Source organism: Ochlerotatus camptorhynchus, unplaced genomic scaffold (genome assembly GCF_037179485.1).
Source record: "Ochlerotatus camptorhynchus isolate MF236.1 unplaced genomic scaffold, CSIRO-AGI_Acam_v1.1 ptg000689l, whole genome shotgun sequence".
In the NCBI taxonomy this organism is placed as follows: domain Eukaryota; kingdom Metazoa; phylum Arthropoda; class Insecta; order Diptera; family Culicidae; genus Ochlerotatus; species Ochlerotatus camptorhynchus.
Window position 1 is genome coordinate 408,429 of NW_027041166.1, and position 19,085 is coordinate 427,513.

Sequence of the window (19,085 nt, forward strand, 5' to 3'; positions counted from 1 at the left end):
CTCAGAGTGTCGTTTTGCTACGAGTGAAAGAAATCTTCGGGCTGATGGCCACCTGCATGACCATGGCCTGGATGCCGATCCAGGTTTCGTCGCAAATGCGGGCAATGTTCGTCTCGGGCGCATGGAATCCCTTGCTGGCTATTTCCATGACCAGCGCAAACGGGACTTTCTCGATGTCGTGGGCATAATCGATGCTCGACCCTCCGACGGCGATGTTGAGAAAGGACGACGCACTGCCGCACCGATACTTGAGGCCGGTGGCACGAAGGATTGCATTCGCACCGGCCTGGGCTACTTCGTGTTGGTTTTTCCAGTTGTACGGGAGGGTTCTGTTGAGAGGATAACAAAAAAATGATGGTCAAATTGTGGCTGAGTAAAATAAAGCCCACCGTAACAGATGAGTAGAGCATTGCACCGCAAACAACAGCAGTGACATCTGATGGCCAATAAGCGCATAACCATCTATTTAGCCATCACTACGCCCTCCGATAAACCCATTTGCGTTCTAACAGATTCTGCCAGCGTTTTATGTGCCTTGAATTCAGCAACATCAAAACATCCCTGGATCCAAGGCATACAAAAGACCGCACCACCGAACACCTCATTTGTCTGGGTACCTGGTCATTGTGGTATAGGCGGTAACTGCGAAGCAGACCATCTCGCCGCCACTGGGCGCACCGGCCGGATGACTACCACATCTGTTCCCAGTTCAGATATAAAAAACATGGGTGAAAACGACCCTTCGAGACGCCTGGTACCAAGAGTGGGTTACAAAAAGGGGACCTTTCTTAAGAAAAATAAAGGACGACATATTCAAATGGAAGGACACTACGAGTCGACGGGAACATCAGATCCTATGTCGGCTCCGATCTGGACACACCCGAGTAACCCATAATATGGGCAGCGCTACATCTTTTCAGAAGTATTGCGACACCTGCAACACTATAATGACTGTCGAACACCTGATCGTTAACTGCCCCTGCTTCCAGAACATCCGGGTCCACAACGGAATCCCGGACAACATACGCAATGCCCTGTCTAACGACCCATCCACGGAAGCTGCTCTAATAACCTTTCTTAAAGATGCTGGATTGTTCGATAAAATTTAATCACCGACCTCCTATACAAAATAACAACGCACCGAACACGGACCCGATTGACTCTAGACTGGATACCACACAACGATTATATGATTACCCTTTACAACGACCACTGCCATCCCTTTTATGAACCGCCAATCACGCTGAACAACCACGAAACACAAACGTTAACAAACTCTGTAAAAACCACTATGTACCAAGGGAACACGCTAAGCACATCTATACCCAGGAGAACTACCGGCGCCGCGGCATAAACCATTTCTATCGGTTATCATTGGATGTGAAAATAAATCCTGGAGAACTTCAAAGTGCCTATTTATAGTAGAATCCAAGTGAAACTTATGCGTCACTAGTGGCGGGAAATAGTACTAGTCGATGGTGATAAATTTATGGCAGCCGGTTTAAATTCCAGAGTTTGAGTGATACATTATTGAAAAAAGAGTTCAAAATAGTGAGATACGAGCATTACTTTGGATTATACATGTAGGAAATTTGTCGAATAATGTAATGTCACAGACAAACAGACATAACACTCACAAGTTGTTCATCGAACAAGCATTTAACGGTCAATTTAAAAGTATCATAGTTGGTAGTACCGCCACCTGTGACGCGCATAGTAAATTCCCTTGCGTTTGACGTTTACACACTACCGCCATCTGTTCAGCGTACTACCCACCACAGTGTACTCAACAGATGGCGGTAATGTTTTAGCGACGATGTTTTACAGTAAGAAATATTCAATGAGTTATGTCTGTTTGTCTGTGGTAATGTTATATTAATTTTCATTACAATGTCATTGAAGGATAATGAAAATGTGTTTTTTGATAAACCGATATTATTTAGGTTATGTTTTGTATGATTGAAATCGACGTCCGAATCAGTCTGCTGGATGATGTTGGAGACTCCGTGCTAGCGGATTTAGAGACCTAGCATATTGTGTGCCTGGGCTACACCAGTAGATGAGCAGCAAAGCAAGAATTGAGGGGAATGGATTTGTTCTGCAAAGTTCCTATCCCGGGGAGCGGCCACATGAAGTTAATCTCAAATTTAATGTTGTCGGGGGGACAACAAACTTTGGAACTTATATTCTTCTGATCCGTAAACAGTGGCAACCTTTCTCCACTGCACGAATTTGTTGCTCCCCGAATTTGGAACTCGAAAAAGTTGAAATTTGTTCTCGTTGCATCCCGGGATAATGCAACGATCCTGCAACAACAATGAGAATGTTAGGCGGTGGAGCTTGTGTTTACGTAGTCTAAAAATTCAACTATTTTCCTGATTGCAAGCAGTGATATCATTGTAGTCATTTGTCACTTTGAAGAAGGACACTTTTCCTACAATTCTACAATCTTTTTGACCATCAAAAACGTACCAAGGCAAGCCAAATTTTCAATTTAAAAAATGAAAATTCTGATATGAGTCACGTTTGACAGATGTTTACATTTTTATCACCGCTACGACAACAGCGCCACGGGTGGGCCGTAATTGGTTGGATTTTACTATTATATAGCATTGAATCGATGGAAATGGTTTCTGCGTTTATTGGCCATCAGATGTCATTACCGTTGTTTGTGGCGACATCTGTCCAAAAATTACGCATAAACGACTTTCCGTTAGTTGTTAACAGAGGATAGTGCAGTCAACAATCCTAGAACTACCTTTCACAGACTACAAAATACAGTACTTGACACTGCAAAACATGTCTGCTGTTTGGTTAAGCATCGGACGAACTACCGCGTGTTGAGGCGACTGCTATTCCACCAGGGAAATGATCCCTATCGGGCACCGCCAGTGCTCAATTGGCATCGAAGAACCTGATGTCGAACAACCGTTACGCCATCCTATAGAAAACGGCGTTGAACCGAAGGTGTAAAAAAAAGAAGAATGTTCTGTCAAAAACGAGCAAACCGATCGTACACTGAGCGAATTTACCATGTCGTCATTGCATGATTAATCATTCAGAGCTATCCGATTTCTTTAACATCGAAAATAATATGAGATACCCGATTGACTGATTATTCAGGCATAACATTTGGGCCCTTATTACCGATGTCACTTCACGGTGAAGTGACAACTTATCACTCACGGTGAAGTGATTCCCATTTGATTAACATGGCAATCACTTCACCGTGAGTGACAAGTGGTCACTTCACTTCATTTTCACCGTGAAGTGACACTCGTAATAAGGGCCGATAACGGCACAAAAGCATTTGTAAACAAACTTTCTAAGGCCCTTTACACGCGAACTAAAGTACGCCGACGCAAACCAGTGTTTGATTTTTTTTATGTCTAAGGCTACGAAAACCTTTAACTGGACATTGGACATAACACAAAACTTTTACAGAAAGTTTAGTCGAATTGCATGCAATATTTTTTATTTCTGTAATTACGTTTTTCAACATAAAAATATCCAGTTGACTCTTCGGCTCACAAACTGTTATCAACCACTTTGTGGGTTTTATAAAATGGCTTGTTGCCTGATTTGACAACAAATACATTTAATTAACTTTCGTATCTGTCACCATGTTAATTAATCAAATAGAAAGAAACGTAAGAAGTCTCAGAGTTGGTTGGAAATGCTAACATGAAGCTTTAGTGTGATGATTTATTAGCTAGAGAATGATCTTTAGAAGAATGTAGGTGGATAGTTCCGTTAGAGTACGGCAGTATGAAAATTGAATAGAAGTTGAAAATGAGCGAAGGGCCATTAATGCGACAGTTTTTCAAGATAGACGCACATTTTTGCCTAACCCGTACGATGTACGCGGGGACTTGAAGTATGTCTCCAAGTCCACAGGCAAAAATGTGCGTCCCTCTTTTTGCTCATAAACTGACTGCGGCTGTGGAATAGTTCTAGCGACGTTTTCATCACTACCTAAAGCCCCACGTCGCGAGAGCATTTCCAGTCGATGGTGTGTTATAATGCAGTTCTTCTTTACCCAACTATTGTGTTGCTCCTCTCGTCATGACCAACGTGATCATCTCAGAGAGAAAGCAGTAGGGTGGTTGTTGCGTGCTGTACCATCATCAGCATTGTTGACGGCTACTCCCGCCTTGAGTTGTTACATTCAAAGTGTTTTTTATGTTACTTCATACGCGAAGTTAACGATTTTCAGAGTTGGCGGGAGTAGCCGTCAACAATGCTGATGATGGTACAGCACGCAACAACCACCCTACTGCTTTCTCTCTGAGATGATCACGTTGGTCATGACGAGAGGAGCAACACAATAGTTGGGTAAAGAAGAACTGCATTATAACACACCATCGACTGGAAATGCTCTCGCGACGTGGGGCTTTAGGTAGTGATGAAAACGTCGCTAGAACTATTCCACAGCCGCAGTCAGTTTATGAGCAACAAGAGGGACGCACATTTTTGCCTGTGGACTTGGAGACATACTTCAAGTCCCCGCGTACATCGTACGGGCTAGGCAAAAATGTGCGTCATCTTGAAAACTGTCGCTTTAATGGCCCTTCGCTCATTTTCAACTTCTATTCAATTTTCATACTGCCGTACTCTAACGGAACTATCCACCTACATTCTTCTAAAGATCATTCTCTAGCTAATAAATCATCACACTAAAGCTTCATGTTAGCATTTCCAACCAACTCTGAAAATCGTTAACTTCGCGTATGAAGTAACATAAAACACTTTGAATATAAGAAGTCTATTTGAAAGATTCCAATTCCATTCGAAGCTTAAATCGGATAGGGGCAACTATCACCTTTCCGAAAGTGGTATTGGTTTGTGTGGGCGTAATTTGGTTCACGTGTAAAGGGCCTTAGAAAGTTTGTTTACAAATGCTTTTGTGCCGTTGTCAAATGTTATGCCTGAATTGACATTAAATGGGATGATTCAGCATACATATCATAAAAGGAAAACATCAACAACTTAATGAACTACCGTTCAAATTTTGAAAGGTATTAACAATAAATGAATTCAAGAACAGAAATGAACTAAATTCATCCAAGTGAACCCCATAACGAAAGTCATACAACAACTGTCATGCGATTCATTTTCATATCGTTTCAGTCGCCCATTGCGTTTTGGCCTACCATTTTTTCGCAGCTTGTTGCGACTCTCTCGAATAGCAGTACCTACACAGTTTTTTTTCGCATACCACGGGGAGTGTCACCAAAAAGCGAACGAGAAAAAAGTTTTCGAATTCATGTGGCAAAAAATATCTGCTCGTTCCGTTCCCGTTTGATTCGAATGCTTCAGTGCCCGTGGATTGTTCACTATCCAGCCCCCCCGCATAAACGCGAACCATAAATTGACCTTACCTGAAATGGTTAAAAATTGTTTATAATCCCTGCTAAACTTTATCTGAAATGGTTATGGAACTTTACATGAACGTTTAATGATAAAGTTTCAACCTTATGTATTATGGTTTTTTGGAACTGGACCTTACAAATAATGGGTTGTTAAGAACCATTACCGTTCCAAATTCTTGTTTTCTCCATACATTTTCGGAAAGAGAACTATATTAGAACCTTTTAACTTATGGTTTGAGAACTTTAATGGTAATGGTTATGGTAGTCAGTAAGGTCCACGAATGGTTTTGTAACATCGATCAACTTTATGTGGAATATATCGCGAATTGGTTGCCTGTAATTTACTGATTACCAATTCACGATACATTCCACGTAAAGTTGAGCGATAATACAAAACCATTGATGGACCTTACTTACTACCATAACCATTACCATTAATGTTCTCAAATCATAAGTAAAAACGTTCTTATATAGTTCTCTTTCTGAAAATGTATGGAGAAAACAAGAATTTGGAATGGTAATGGTTCTTAACAACCCATTATTTGTAAGGTCCAGTTCCAAAAAACCATAATACATAAGGTTGAAACTTTATCATTAAACGTTCATGTTAAGTTCCATAACCATTTCAGTTAAAGTTTAGCAGGGATTATAAACAATTTTTAACCATTTTAGATAAGGTCAACTTATGGTTCGCGTTTATGCGGGCCCCCCTCGAGGAGGTGGTCAGCGACTTTGAGGAAAGCAAGTACCAGAACGCCGAACTGCCTCTTTCGTACTACGGCAAGTCGCCGAACGAGTGGAGTTTTACAAACTGGCCAAGTGGCCATCGACAGAAACTTGTAATCAGAACAACATCCGCTGGTTGATTCAAATTCCTAGACTTCAGTAAGTTACTGGGAGGGAGGTCCTTTGTTTCAAGCAATACGATTCTAACAAAACAAATGTATCTTCCAGTGATATCTTCAAGACCAACCAGCTGGTGAGCTCGTTTAGCAGATTTTGGACAACATTTTCAAACTGCTTTTTGAGGCCACAAACAACCCGAGCCAACATCCTAAATTGCACAAGTTCCTACATAACGTGATTGGGTCCGATTCCGTGGATGACGAGTCCGAACCGGCGAATCCACTGTTCAATGGGGACGCCAGGGGCGAGGCCGGCCCAGTGCAGCATTTAGTGTGGTTGTTTTATCATAAATGAATAAAACAATTGTTCAACTTATAAAACAGAAGCGTTTCATTTACAACATTAATTTACAGTTCCAACGATTTAGAGATATATTTCTTATGATCACAATTTTTAGACTGTAAAATAAGCTTTCTTCTTCCATATATTTTTCATTCAGATTGCTCTTATATTTCATTTAAACATTGCATGACAATTTATTTTGAAACTGTATGACGAGTCCGTATCTTTCTCAATGTTAATCATACGGTTTGTTCATTACAAGTCTTCCAAGAATAGATGATAATCATGCTGATTTAGAAATAATGGTTTACAGCGTGCATTAAATCATCCTGTTTGAAAATTAATGCTATTCAGTTCTTCTGTGCTTTGAGAGCTGAATCAGAGAATGATAATCTTTCACAAATAGAAAAATAATCCGTATGGGGCTTAAGTGAAGCAATAATCATACATTGATGTATGGACAATTTGGTTCAGTGTAGTAGCTCTATTAAGATATGTTAGATCGTAGTAGCCATGAGTTTGAATTTGAAGTTAAATAAATCATTCTTCTAATTATCGTTCGACAGAAGTAGACGTCTTTCCATAACTCTACTATCACGACAGGTTATGGGCCCAGCCATCCTAAAACCCTTGGAAACGGAAGATTGTTAGTCGAAGAAAATTTTTTTCACGAAGAACCGCGAGAATGCAAGCGAAACAGAAGCCCTACACGGAGAAAAAATACTACCCAAAATTTGAGTTCTTTTTACTTAATATTGACTTCAGCCTTTCACTTGCACTCGTTATTGTTGTCAAAAAAGGAACGAGAGATTCGACCCAACGATATAGTTCAGCCCAATAAGTTACTTTTGAGTAAATTGCATATTCTCAAATTTACGTGAATTAAACTTAATTTTGTGTAGAATATACTTAAGAGTAGGTATTTTTTTTGCTGGTATTAAATGGAAACTACAATATGCGATTTACTCAAATTTGGGTTATTGGGCTGAACCCCGGAATTGAGGGAAAAGTACTTAATTTTGGGTAGTTTCGAAGTCTGTAAGCTAAACAAATCCATCTACGGTTTGAAGCAGGCATCGAAGGAACGACTATTTTCACGAGTTTGCAACCCGGATCTGCTTTCGCAGGTCCGAGAGTGACAGCTGCCTGTACGTATGTGAGCGTGATGGTGCGAGGGTGTCCCTGCTGCTGTATGTCGATGATATCCTCGTCGTCTCTCGTTCCTTGGGTGTCATCGGTACCATCAAGAAGCTGCTGAAGTCGGAGTTCTCGATGCAGGACATGGGCGAAGCGAAGATGTTCCTGGTATTGAAGATTAACCGGGACGTGTTGTCGGGACGAATGCAACTAAGTCAGGAACACTACACGAAATCGATCCTGAAGCGATTCGAAATGGAGAAGTGCAAGCCCGTATCAACTCCCATGGAAGCGGGTCTGCAACTTGTGAAGAACGACACGGACGAGAAGCTGGAGAAGCCATACCAGACCAGCTCTCAGCGCAGCGGAGAATTACTTCAGTCTGTTCCAGAGCAATCCATCCGAAGATCACTGGGTGCACGCCAAGCGGGATTTTGCGGTATCTGCAGGGGACAGCTGACCACGGACTGGTGTACGAGCGGTTGACCGGTCCCATCCGGCAAGTGACTGGCTATGCGGACGCGAACTGGGCTACGGATATCAACGACAGGCGGTTTCGGGAATCCTGTTCAAGCTGTACGGAGTCACAGTTTGTTGGAGTACCAGAGCACCGTATCCTTGTCGTCGACCGAAGCGGAATGTTCCGCTCTAGCAGACGCAGCGTGCGAGGCCATTTGGATCGGCAAGGTCTAGGAGGATTTGGGGGTGCTCGAACCGCAGCCGCCACTTTTATATGAAGATAATCAATCAACCATTGCTATCATGGCATCAGCTGGACCTTCGAAGCGTTTGAAGCACACCGACGTCAAGATACATTTTGTGCGGGAGTGTGTAGCTTCGAAGAAATTTGAAGTTCGCTACATTCCAACGGGTGAGCAGTAAGCTGACTTGTTGATGAAAGGTTTGTCGACGATGCCGTCCCGGAAGCACTGTTCGAGTATCGGAGTTTTTCCACGATCAGTTTGAGGAGGGGTGTCAAGAACGAGCAAACCGATCGTAGTAGCTCTATTAAGATATGTTAGATCGTAGTAGCCAAGTTAAATAAATCATTCTTCTAATTATCCTTCGACAGAAGTAGTCGTCTTTCCATAACTCTCTACTATCACGACATGTTCCACCGTAAAAGTGTTCCCGCAAGGCTTCTCCCATGATATTGTGGCGACCAAGCCGCTCAAGGAGGTTCTGTGTGATAGAATGGAGCACTGGCGCGCCCCTCTAACATGCGCGCCTCTATTAGAGAAAAACACATTCTCCCCTATTCTGCGAGTCACGTGACTACACCCACAGACAAAGTTTACCTTTTTCTGAACATTAATAAACTTGTAATCGAGACCGCGTGCGTTCTTTATGGTTCTCCGATAATAGTTCCGAATTCCTCCCGTATTTTTCCCCAACTACGATTGTCCTCTTCACTAACCTGAAGCAACACGGACTCAAGCTGCTCCAAATCTTCATGATGAATCAGCATGACGCTTCACGTAAGTACCGCAACCAGCTGTATCTGGTCCGCCTGGAAAGGAAACATTTTTTGTCCAGATCTCCAGTTCTCTGAAACTGGCGTCTATGAACATTTCTCAAGGGAAACGGTCTAGGCCTGAAGACAACAGTGACAGTGCGACAGCCCCGAAGAAACTTCTCGACAACAATCGATTCTCCGTTCTGTAGGATGGTGCAGAACCGGTGACGGAAACAATAGGACCGCCAAAGAAGGATAGAATGCTGCCCCTCTACGCGAAGGGCTTCCCTTCCCGACTGCAAGAAAAAATAAACTTCTTCATCACGCAGGGCGTCTGGTGCACCATCCAGCTGTGGAAGGATACAAACTGATGGATCCGGTATTGAAATATTACAAGGCGGTACAGACCATACTGGACCAATCACAGGTGGAGTACTTCCATAGAGGTAACTCTAAGTCTAGAAGGTCCCAAAATAACGTGCTCAACTTTTTGGCTCAGCTTTGGTACTCTCTTCGGTACCAAGCTAATCGATTCACCCCTCGAAACATAGGAAAAACCGATAAACCATCATTTTATCTGTCAAACATTCATAGCTAATCAAAACAAACATTGTGTAGTAGTAGAATTTCGACTAGAATGAGGTACGTTAATCGTTTGCTTGGGACCAATAGGCTAGTCAAGCAGTGAGCCAATTTAAAATCGTTAGTTTCGTATTGATTGTTGGTACTTCTCCCACGATATCGAGGCTGTTAAGCCGACATGGACACAGGTGTCCTGTTGAAAGAGCTGGTGGCTAATGGACTGAAGCCGGTCCAAATTCACAAGATGGCCCGCCACAACAAGGCGTTCAAGTACCGCGACCAGTTATACCTGGTTCACCTAGAGAAGAAGTCAACTTTGCTGGACCTCCAGACCATCCGCGTCCTGTTCAACATAGTGGTGAAGTGCGAGCGGTACAAGCCGGTCAGCCGTCGAGTCACCCAATGCTCGAGCTGCCTGCTGTTCGGGCATGGAACGAAGAATTGCCATATGGTCAGCCGCTGCATCAAGTGTGGCAAACTCGATGAAGCCGATCCCATTTGCGCCAACTGCGGTGCTGCTCACAAAGCTACAAGCAAGGCCTGCCCGAAGTGCGCCGAGTACATCGAGATCCGGAAGAAAGCATCGTCGAGAAACCAGCCCGGCCGCAAGAAGGTGCCGGAAATGAATGATCAGAACTTCCCACCGGTTCCACGACGACCGATTCCAGTGCTGCCACCGCTGCCACTCAATCAACGATTGGCTGCTGCTCATACCGCTGCTACTGCTACGCAAGCTCAAACTGACGACTGCTGCTCCACAGCCGCAGGATCTCCCCACACCCCCCGACGGTCCATCCTAAACTGGTGTCAGGATGGACCGTCTCTACTGCAGCCCAAAATCAACAATGGTTCTTGGTTCACCGCAGCGGAACTAATAATCATCTCCCTCAAGATGCACGACATTGCCAACACCATCAAAAACAAAACCGACCAGCTCCAAGCTGTGGCTACCTTCATGCTCAGTTATGGACCGTGAGCTCATCAAAATCGTAAACTAGAACGCTTGCTCGCTCAAGAGCAAAATTATCGAGTTCATTGACTTCCTCTACAACATCGCTATCATCACCGAAACTCACATGAAACCGGAGATGAACGTATTTATTCCTGGATTCCGGCTCGTGAGGCTGGATCGGACTAGCTCTGGAGGTGGTGGAGTGGCCATCGCTACCAGGAACAACATCTGCTGCCGGCTGCTACCCAGTTTCCAGCTGAAAATGGTTGAAGCATTGGGAGTGGAAGTCTTCACACCCGTTGGCCCCGTCACCATCATTGCGGCCTGCTGCCCGAAACAAGCAAACGCCAGGGATGGATCCGCGGCAAGATGTCAAGATAACACGACGCCGTACAAAATTCATCATCGCTCGCGACCTGAACGCCAAACATCAAGCTTGGGGCAACCAAAGGCGGAATCAAACCTGCAACACGACTACACCATCCTGGCGCCGGACACTCCCACCCGGTTGAGTCGGTCCGGCGTGCACTCCATCATCGACATCTTCGTCCGCAACCTGTGACCCACCAGGAGCTGAGTTCGGATCACTATCCGGTGGTGACCGAAGTGGGCTCATCCGTCAACCGATTGCAAACTTCCCCACGCAACTATCATCGTGTCAGCTGGGATCAGTTCCAACACTGTGTCGACTCCACTGTCTTCACGGTGTCCTTCCGGAGACGCCCGAAGACGTTGACCGGTGTCTGCATTCCATTGAGGAGGCGATATCCCGGGCCAGGGACCAACACGTGCCAGTATCCAGACAGGTGAGCAATACTCTGAACCTTGCCAGAACTACCAAAGACCTTATAAGACTCCGTAACACCATCCGAAGGCAGTACCAACGCTCTGGTCTGCCCGTCCTTAAGACCCGCCTGTAATCGCCTAACAAAAATGATGAAATAAATCGAAGCAACCCATGACTGTCTGTTACTACGAAGGGAAAATAAATTCTTTCACTTGTGATTCAACCGTTCAAGATAAGACACGCGTTTTGCTTTTACTCTGCTGCCCATTAGGTTATGGGCCCAGATAGTTTTGTGAAGCCAGAAAAATGCAGAATCCTCAAGCGAACCCTGGACGAAACGGATCCGGAGACCCGGCGGAAACTCAAGCGCGTGCAGCCACACAGAATTATTCCACACAGAACCATCCGGCGATTGAGCGGTTGGTTGGTCGTGAAAACTGGAGAAGTTGGAAGTTTGCAGTGAAGACTTTTCTGGAAGTGGAAGACCTTTGGTACGTGGTGCAGCCTACCCCGAATGACGACGGAATTTTCCCTGCGGTGGATGCGTGAAAGGACAGGATTGCACGAGGTAAAATTATTTTGCTGATCGTTCCGGTGAATTATATTCACGTCGAGGAGGTGAAGACGGCAGCGGAAGTGTGGAAAAAGCTGACCAATACCTTCGAAGACACGGGACTGACACGTCAGTGGGCACTTCTACACAAGCTCATCACGACGAATTTGAACAATTGCGGTACAATGGAAGCGTACGTGAATCGGATGGTTTCAAAAGCGTTTCAGCTAATTGGAATCGGATTCCCGTTGGATGACAAATGGATCGGAATGCTGCTGCTGGCTGGCTTGCCTTGAAAATTCGGGAATCGAAATCACGGGTGACATCATCAAAACCAAGTTGCTCCAGGAGACGAATTGGTCAGCGCCTACTACGGGACCAGCTCTACACCCACGCCCCGGTTGTCCGTCATAGTTCCTTGCGGCATCTGTTTGCAGATAGACCACATGGATGCTATCACAGATTTCCCCCAAGGTGAGCTTTCGGAGGATATATACATGGAGCAACCCCCTTGCTTCGTGGATGGGCAGAATCAAGCCAAGGTATGCCGTCTCAATAAGGCCCTATATGGCCTGAAACAATCTAGCCGGGTCTGGAATATGAAGCTGGATGCCGCACTTCGAAAATTTGGACTCGAGTGCACCGTGCGTATACTACAAGATCGTCGGAGATAAAGTGCTCTTCATGGCGGTGTACGTGGATGACGTTCTCATCTTCACAAACTGCAAGCGCTGGAAGAAAGAGATGAAAACAAAATCTAGCCAGGAGTTCAAGATGAAGGACATGGGTCCGGCCAAACCCGCTTTGGGAATCCGAATCACAAAGACCGAGTCGGGGGGACCACGAGTCGTACGTGGAGGCGGTATTAAGCAGATTCAACATGACGAACTGCAAATCGGTGAGCGCACCGATGAACGTGAGCGATAAGTTGACGAAGAACATGTGTCCGTCAACTGCGGAGGAGACTGAAGCAATGAAGAATGTACCGTACCGAGAAGCTGTCGGATGCCTCATGTACTTGGCCCAAAGTACACGCCCCGACATATGTTACGCAGTGAACGTTTTGAGCCGTTTCAATTCCAACCCTGGTGAAAGGCACTGGAACGCGATGAAACACTTATTGCGTTATTTGAGGGGCACATCGGAATGCCGTTTGGCGTACCGCAAAAATGAAAATTCGACGAGTGAAGACTTTTCCGATGCTGATTGGGCATCTGACCACGAGGACAAAAAATCAACCACTGGGTACGTGTTCACCGCTCAAGGAGGAGCTATATCATGGAGCTGCAAGCGGCAACAAACCGTTGCTCTTTCAACTTGCGAAGCCGAGTACATGGCGCTATCGGCTGCAGTACAGGAGGCACTCTGGTGGAAACGATTGCAAGGCTTGTTCGAGGACGAAAAGCAGATCTTGATCCACTGCGACAACCAAAGTGCCATAGGACAAAACATATTGACATACGTCACCATTTCATTCACGATGCTTTGGAAAGAGGAGATATCAACGTGGCGTATGTTAGTACGCTGGAGCAGACTGCTGATGGCCTTACGAAGCCGTTACCAGCTGCTAAATTGATTGCATTCCGTGAAGCGATGGGAATTCAAACACCAATGGGTTGAGGAGGAGTGATGAAATATATCGAAGCAATTTAACCGTTCAAGATAACACACGCGTTTTACTTTTACTCTACTGCTCATTAAAAAATCATCTAAGCCTCAGAAACCAGGACTTTGCTAACAGGATCCGCTCTCGCCCAGATTGTGCTACGCCCTTTTGGAAACTAACCAAAATTCTTAAAAAAAATAAGCCAAGACCCATTCCACCACTGACCCCACTGGATTGCTACGGCAACCCAGTGGTTCATCTGATAACTCCTGAAGAGAAGGCTGCCGCGATAGGTCAACACTTCGGCAGCTCCCATAATCTCGGACAAAACATCGTCAGCCCTCACGAAGCTGAGGTTGCTGAAAATGCAACCAATCTTCTTCAGACTCCTAACATTTTTCCAGAGGAATCCGTGATTACGGCTGACGAACTGTTGGCCAATATCAAATCATCTAAAAACATGAAGGCCCCAGGTTTCGACAACATCCTGAATCTGTAACTCAAACACTTGAGTTCCAGTTGCTACAACCATCTGGCATTGATTTTTAATCTTTGCCTCCGACTTGGCTACTTCCCCTCGTGCTGGAAGTCAGCTAAAGTCATACCCATCCGGACACCTGGGACGGATCCGTCCTCTCCTTCAACTTATCGACCAATCAGCCTTCTCTCAGAGTTATCAAAACTGTTCGAAAGAGCAGTCTACCACCGGCTCCTAACATCTGCCGAAGAAAACAACTTGTTACTCGAGGAATAGTTTGGTTTTCGGATAGGTCGCTCGACCAACAATCAATACTAAACTAACGATTTTAAATTGGCTCACTACTTTACAAGCCTATTGGTCCCAAGCAAACGATTAACGTACCCCATTCTAGTCGAAGTTCTAGTATTACGCATTTGTTGTTTTGATTCGCTTTGAAAGTTTGACAGATAAAATGAGGGGTTATTGGTTTTTCCTATGTTTCGAGGGGTGAATCGATTAGCTTGGGACCGAAGAGAGTATCAGAGCTGAGCCAAAAAAATCAGCACGTTATTTCGGGACCTTCTAGTCTTAGAGTTACCTCTATGGTTCGACCGTCCACCAGCTGATTCGAGTAACAAACATTCTCAGACGGAACAAGTCTGTTTCGAAAACATCTGCCTTGGCGTTGTTGGACGTTGAAAAAGCGTTTGACAATGTCTGGCCTGATGGCCTGGTGTTCAAATTACAGCACTACGGTCTTCCAATCTTCCTAGTGAAGACAATTAACAACTATCTATCGAACAGGACGTTCCGAGCATCCTTGGCCCCCTTATTCACCTCCGATATTCCGGCTCTCCCTGATGGTGGATCGTTGTCTCTGTTTGCAGATGACATATTCATCGTAGGGTAGGGTCATCGGAGCTCTGGCCTGGGCGAATATTTCAACAGCTGGAAGATCCGTATCAACGCGGCAAAGACCCTGGTCATCATCTTTCCACACTCTAAATCTCCCAGACTTGAATAATAAGGTCTGCCTCAACGCACAGTGATGGAATGGTCGAAAGAGGTAGCCTACCTCGGCTTAACACTAGACAGCAAGCTGAGTTTCAAGGAGCACGTTGACAAAACCAAAACCAAGTGTAACGTCTTGATAAGATCACTGTATCCACTCATCAACAGGAGGTCTACCGTATGCGTGGTAATGTTTGCACCATCGTACAAATAAGGTTCCCGTTTCACCTGTGCATACAATGCCTTGGTTTTCTTTGCATGCACGTAACCTATAGCTCATACCGTAGTAGGCTGTGTATAAAATAAAATGATTGACTTAGTTTGACAGTTGCACCATGACGAAGTATTCGTGATTTGTGCAACGCGCAAATGTCGCAAAAAGACATTTCAATCGCCGTGGGAGTGTCCCGGTGGACCGTCAAAAGGGGTTTAGACCGAGAAAAGAAAGGACAACTATCCGCGAATTCACAGGTCGTCCGCGGTCAGCTCGGGTTCCGAGGGTTATCGCTGCTATCAAAAGGAAGATTCGGGTGAATCCAGTGCGTTCAATAAGGAAAATGGCAAAGGAACACGGGATCAGTGACTTTACGGCACCGAAGATCGCAAAGAAAGATTACCAACCGCATCCGGGAGCTACGAGTCGAACGATGAAAGAAAATCTTGAACTTCCTTAAGCGAAAAAAATCCGGAATCCTGTTCACCGACGAGAGCATGTTTACCGTCGATCCCGTATCAAATTCCAGAACCGACCGGTATATTAGTTCTCTTCCGGTAAAAGACGTGTCCGTCGAGCACAAGAACGTGTATCTGATCAAGCATCCTGCTAGCGTTATGGTGTTTGGATTGGTGGCTTCCGATGGCAAAAAAAAAATGGACCCGGTGTTCATTCCAGAAGGCGACAAGGTCAACACTGAGGTCTACATCGGGATTTTAAGTAAGTATGTTCTTCCGTGGATCAAAAAACAGTACGGTCCGAAGCCAAATGTTGTATTTCAACAAGATGGGGCTCCGTGCCACACCTCGAACCGCACTAAGAAGTGGTTGCAGGCGAAGGATATGTGGTCGCCATCCAGCCCCGATCATAATCCGCTGGATTACTCAATATGGTGCGTCATGAAGGCCAAGGCCTGTTCTAATCGCCACCCGAGTACAGCAAGCTTCAGAAAAACATTGACCCGTACCTGGAGAGAAATGGATCCAGACTACATTATTAGAACCTGCCGTGCATTCCGGAAGCGTGTGGAGGCCGTAATTGCAGCAAGTGGAAACTCGATCGATGATTAACATAGTTTAAGACTCTGAGAAACATCCCCGGTTTGAATAAATAAAAAAACTCGAAACAAATCATCCTTCCCGCAATAGAATACGGGATGCCAATCTGGGAGAGTTGTGCCAAATGCCATCACCTTAAACTCCAAAGGTTCCAGAACAAGATCCTTAGGATGATCCTAAACAGTCCCCCGCGGAATAGAAAGTCTGTGATCCACCTCCTGGCTGGAATTCAGACATTAGAAGAACGGAGAGTATTCATCCTGGAAAGTTTCAGAGACACCTGTCTGAGATCAAATCATCAGATCATGCGTGATCTAGCACGTTAGGTTAAGTTATACTCGTAGTTAGATAGGTTTTCAATAGGGGTATTCTGTAAACTAGTTGAAAAACGCAAATATTAAATTATCAAACGAAACAAAAATGAAGAGCCAGGTAGGCTAATCAAATAAAATGTTCAATCAATGTACTATCATAATCAACAGAAATAAATTTAATTTTACTACTACTACATTACCGGATCTGTTCATGCGGTAAAACATGCTTTTTATGTAAATCTGTAATTGAATCTGACATTTCCCGGTTGGGTGTAGGTTGGTCAATTTAGGTATTTTTTAAAAGAATAGTTTCGAGCTAACTGTTCTTCCTGGTTTTGTGATTCAACTTTTGAAAAATTGAATTAAAAATAATTTAAAATAGTATCTTAACCCGACAGTTAAACCTACCTTACCAGAATAATGATTTATTTCGTACAATACCTTGAGTACGCCCGTGGATATAGGATCGCTCGCGCGTACGAATGCAGCGACAGGTAAAATTGACAGTTGGGTCGAAGCCTCCGAAGAATGTCCCGTAAATTGCAGGTTTCCTGCTCGGAAAATGGCCGTTCGCCCCGATACAGCAGTGAACAGGACCGTGGTGTTCCAATTCCCCACGAAACGTTGAAATTTCTGTTGCAATCCACTCCAACGCATCGGCTCACTCCCAGGGGCCGTCTCGTCTTGCGCCACATTTTGTTCTGGAAAATGTAATAATTTTACCTTTGGCTGAAACAGAACGGAGAAATAGACGGTGGAGCTTTACATGTTGTCGGCTGTACTCGTAGCCATCGGGATTCAACAGGGGCAGAACGATCCAGTCGAAATTCCGCAACACCCGTGAGTTGATTGCATCCCGCTCGACCAGCTGATGGACCACGTACAGAGCCACCGATATTGTAATCCATTCCCGGGCGTGAATTCCGGCATCTATCAGTACACAGAATCGGCCGGTCTTTTTCCGCTGGACGTCCGAACTGATGCGAACGGTTTGTATTTCACGTCCCTCGTACGAGCTGGCACGGGTGAAAATTTCGACCTTATTTGCATAATTTTGCACTAAATCCGTCAAGTATTGGTTCACTTCGTCGTGGCTTAAATACTGCTTGAAGATTGCGGTCCGGTCGTAGTTCATTTTACTGTAGGATTTTACACCCCATCGTCGTTGCACGCAAAATTTCACACGATTGCCTTCGATTGTAAATATATCAAAATTGATTGTAAAACGATTGCCTACTTATTGAGTGTCGATCCGAATGTTTGATTTTTATATGATCGGTACTTAAAATCTACATTTTGTGGCAGTGAGTCCTTGCATTAGCAACGACGAGCACAGCAGAGCGCCGTGCAGAGGAATTCGAAAAATGTGTTGTCACGTGGCAGTCTATTGGTATACTAACCACCACCAGAGAGGGCGAGGCGAGCCGATGCGTTGCGGTAAGGGATGAAATTGAACGATTTCCTGTGGGCCGTAATCCAACATAATAGCAGGTGGAGACAACATAACAAGAAACTTATGTTTTATTTTGGGGACAAGTTCACATAATGGGAGTACGGGTGGCGCGCCATTCTGGAAAAGCTGTTTTTACGGAATAAAATTTATTCACATGAAGGCTGCTACTTAGATAGTTTTTTGGATATAAAGTCTGGAACGCGTCATAAAGTCTGGAACGCGCAAAAATTGGTCAACTTCAAATTGGTGTATTTCTTTTAAAAATGCATAAAAAACCCTGAAATGCTGCATTTGGAAGTTGAGTGTATATACAATGGTAGCTATAATGAGTTTTCACCGTTTGCTCTCCAGTTTTCAAAATGACATCCAAACAAGAGGAGCAGCGTGTCAAATTTTGCTCGCGCAGCAGGAGAATCCGACGTTTTCACACGAAACTTATGTGAAGGCGGGTTTCAAGCAGCTTCCGGGACAGGAGGTTTATACCGCATCAGGAAGAGGGAAGGTGGCTGAAATTTTCGAAACCATGAAACTATTGAATTTCCCAGGCCATAATACGTGTTGTCTAAAAAGCGGCATTTTCATTACAACGGGAACCATCAATCAAGAGATCTACGTCCAGGAGTGCCTGGAAAAGCGGCTGTTACCATTTCTGAAGCAACATAATAGACCTGTGCTGTTCTGGTCGGACTTGGCGAGCTGTCACTATGGGAAAAAGGCAATCGAGTGGTACGATGCGAACAACGTGGTTGTGGTACTCAAAGACCACAACTCTCCCCACCGGCCCAGAACTCCGCCCTATCGAACGGTATTGGGCCTTGGTCAAACGGAATCTAAAAAAAAACTAATAAATCCATGGAAAACGAGCTGCAGTTTAAATCTGTTCGACGGTGAATAAGGTCGATGAGACCACTGTGCAAAATTATATGGAAGGGGTTAAGCGGA

At 44.7% G+C, this 19,085-nt stretch overlaps 1 protein-coding gene across 1 annotated transcript; it reads right to left on the bottom strand.

Moving 5' to 3' along the window:
- LOC135714675 (carboxypeptidase B1-like) lies at positions 1–17,834 on the bottom strand. Its single transcript, XM_065238059.1, has 3 exons — positions 17,457–17,834; positions 17,132–17,391; positions 1–329 (listed from the first exon to the last, which is right to left on the bottom strand). Exons 1-3 carry the CDS (start codon positions 17,823–17,825, stop codon positions 2–4), a joined length of 957 nt encoding a protein of 318 aa, XP_065094131.1. The 5' UTR covers positions 17,826–17,834; the 3' UTR covers position 1.
- Positions 17,835–19,085: the final 1,251 nt, after the last annotated feature.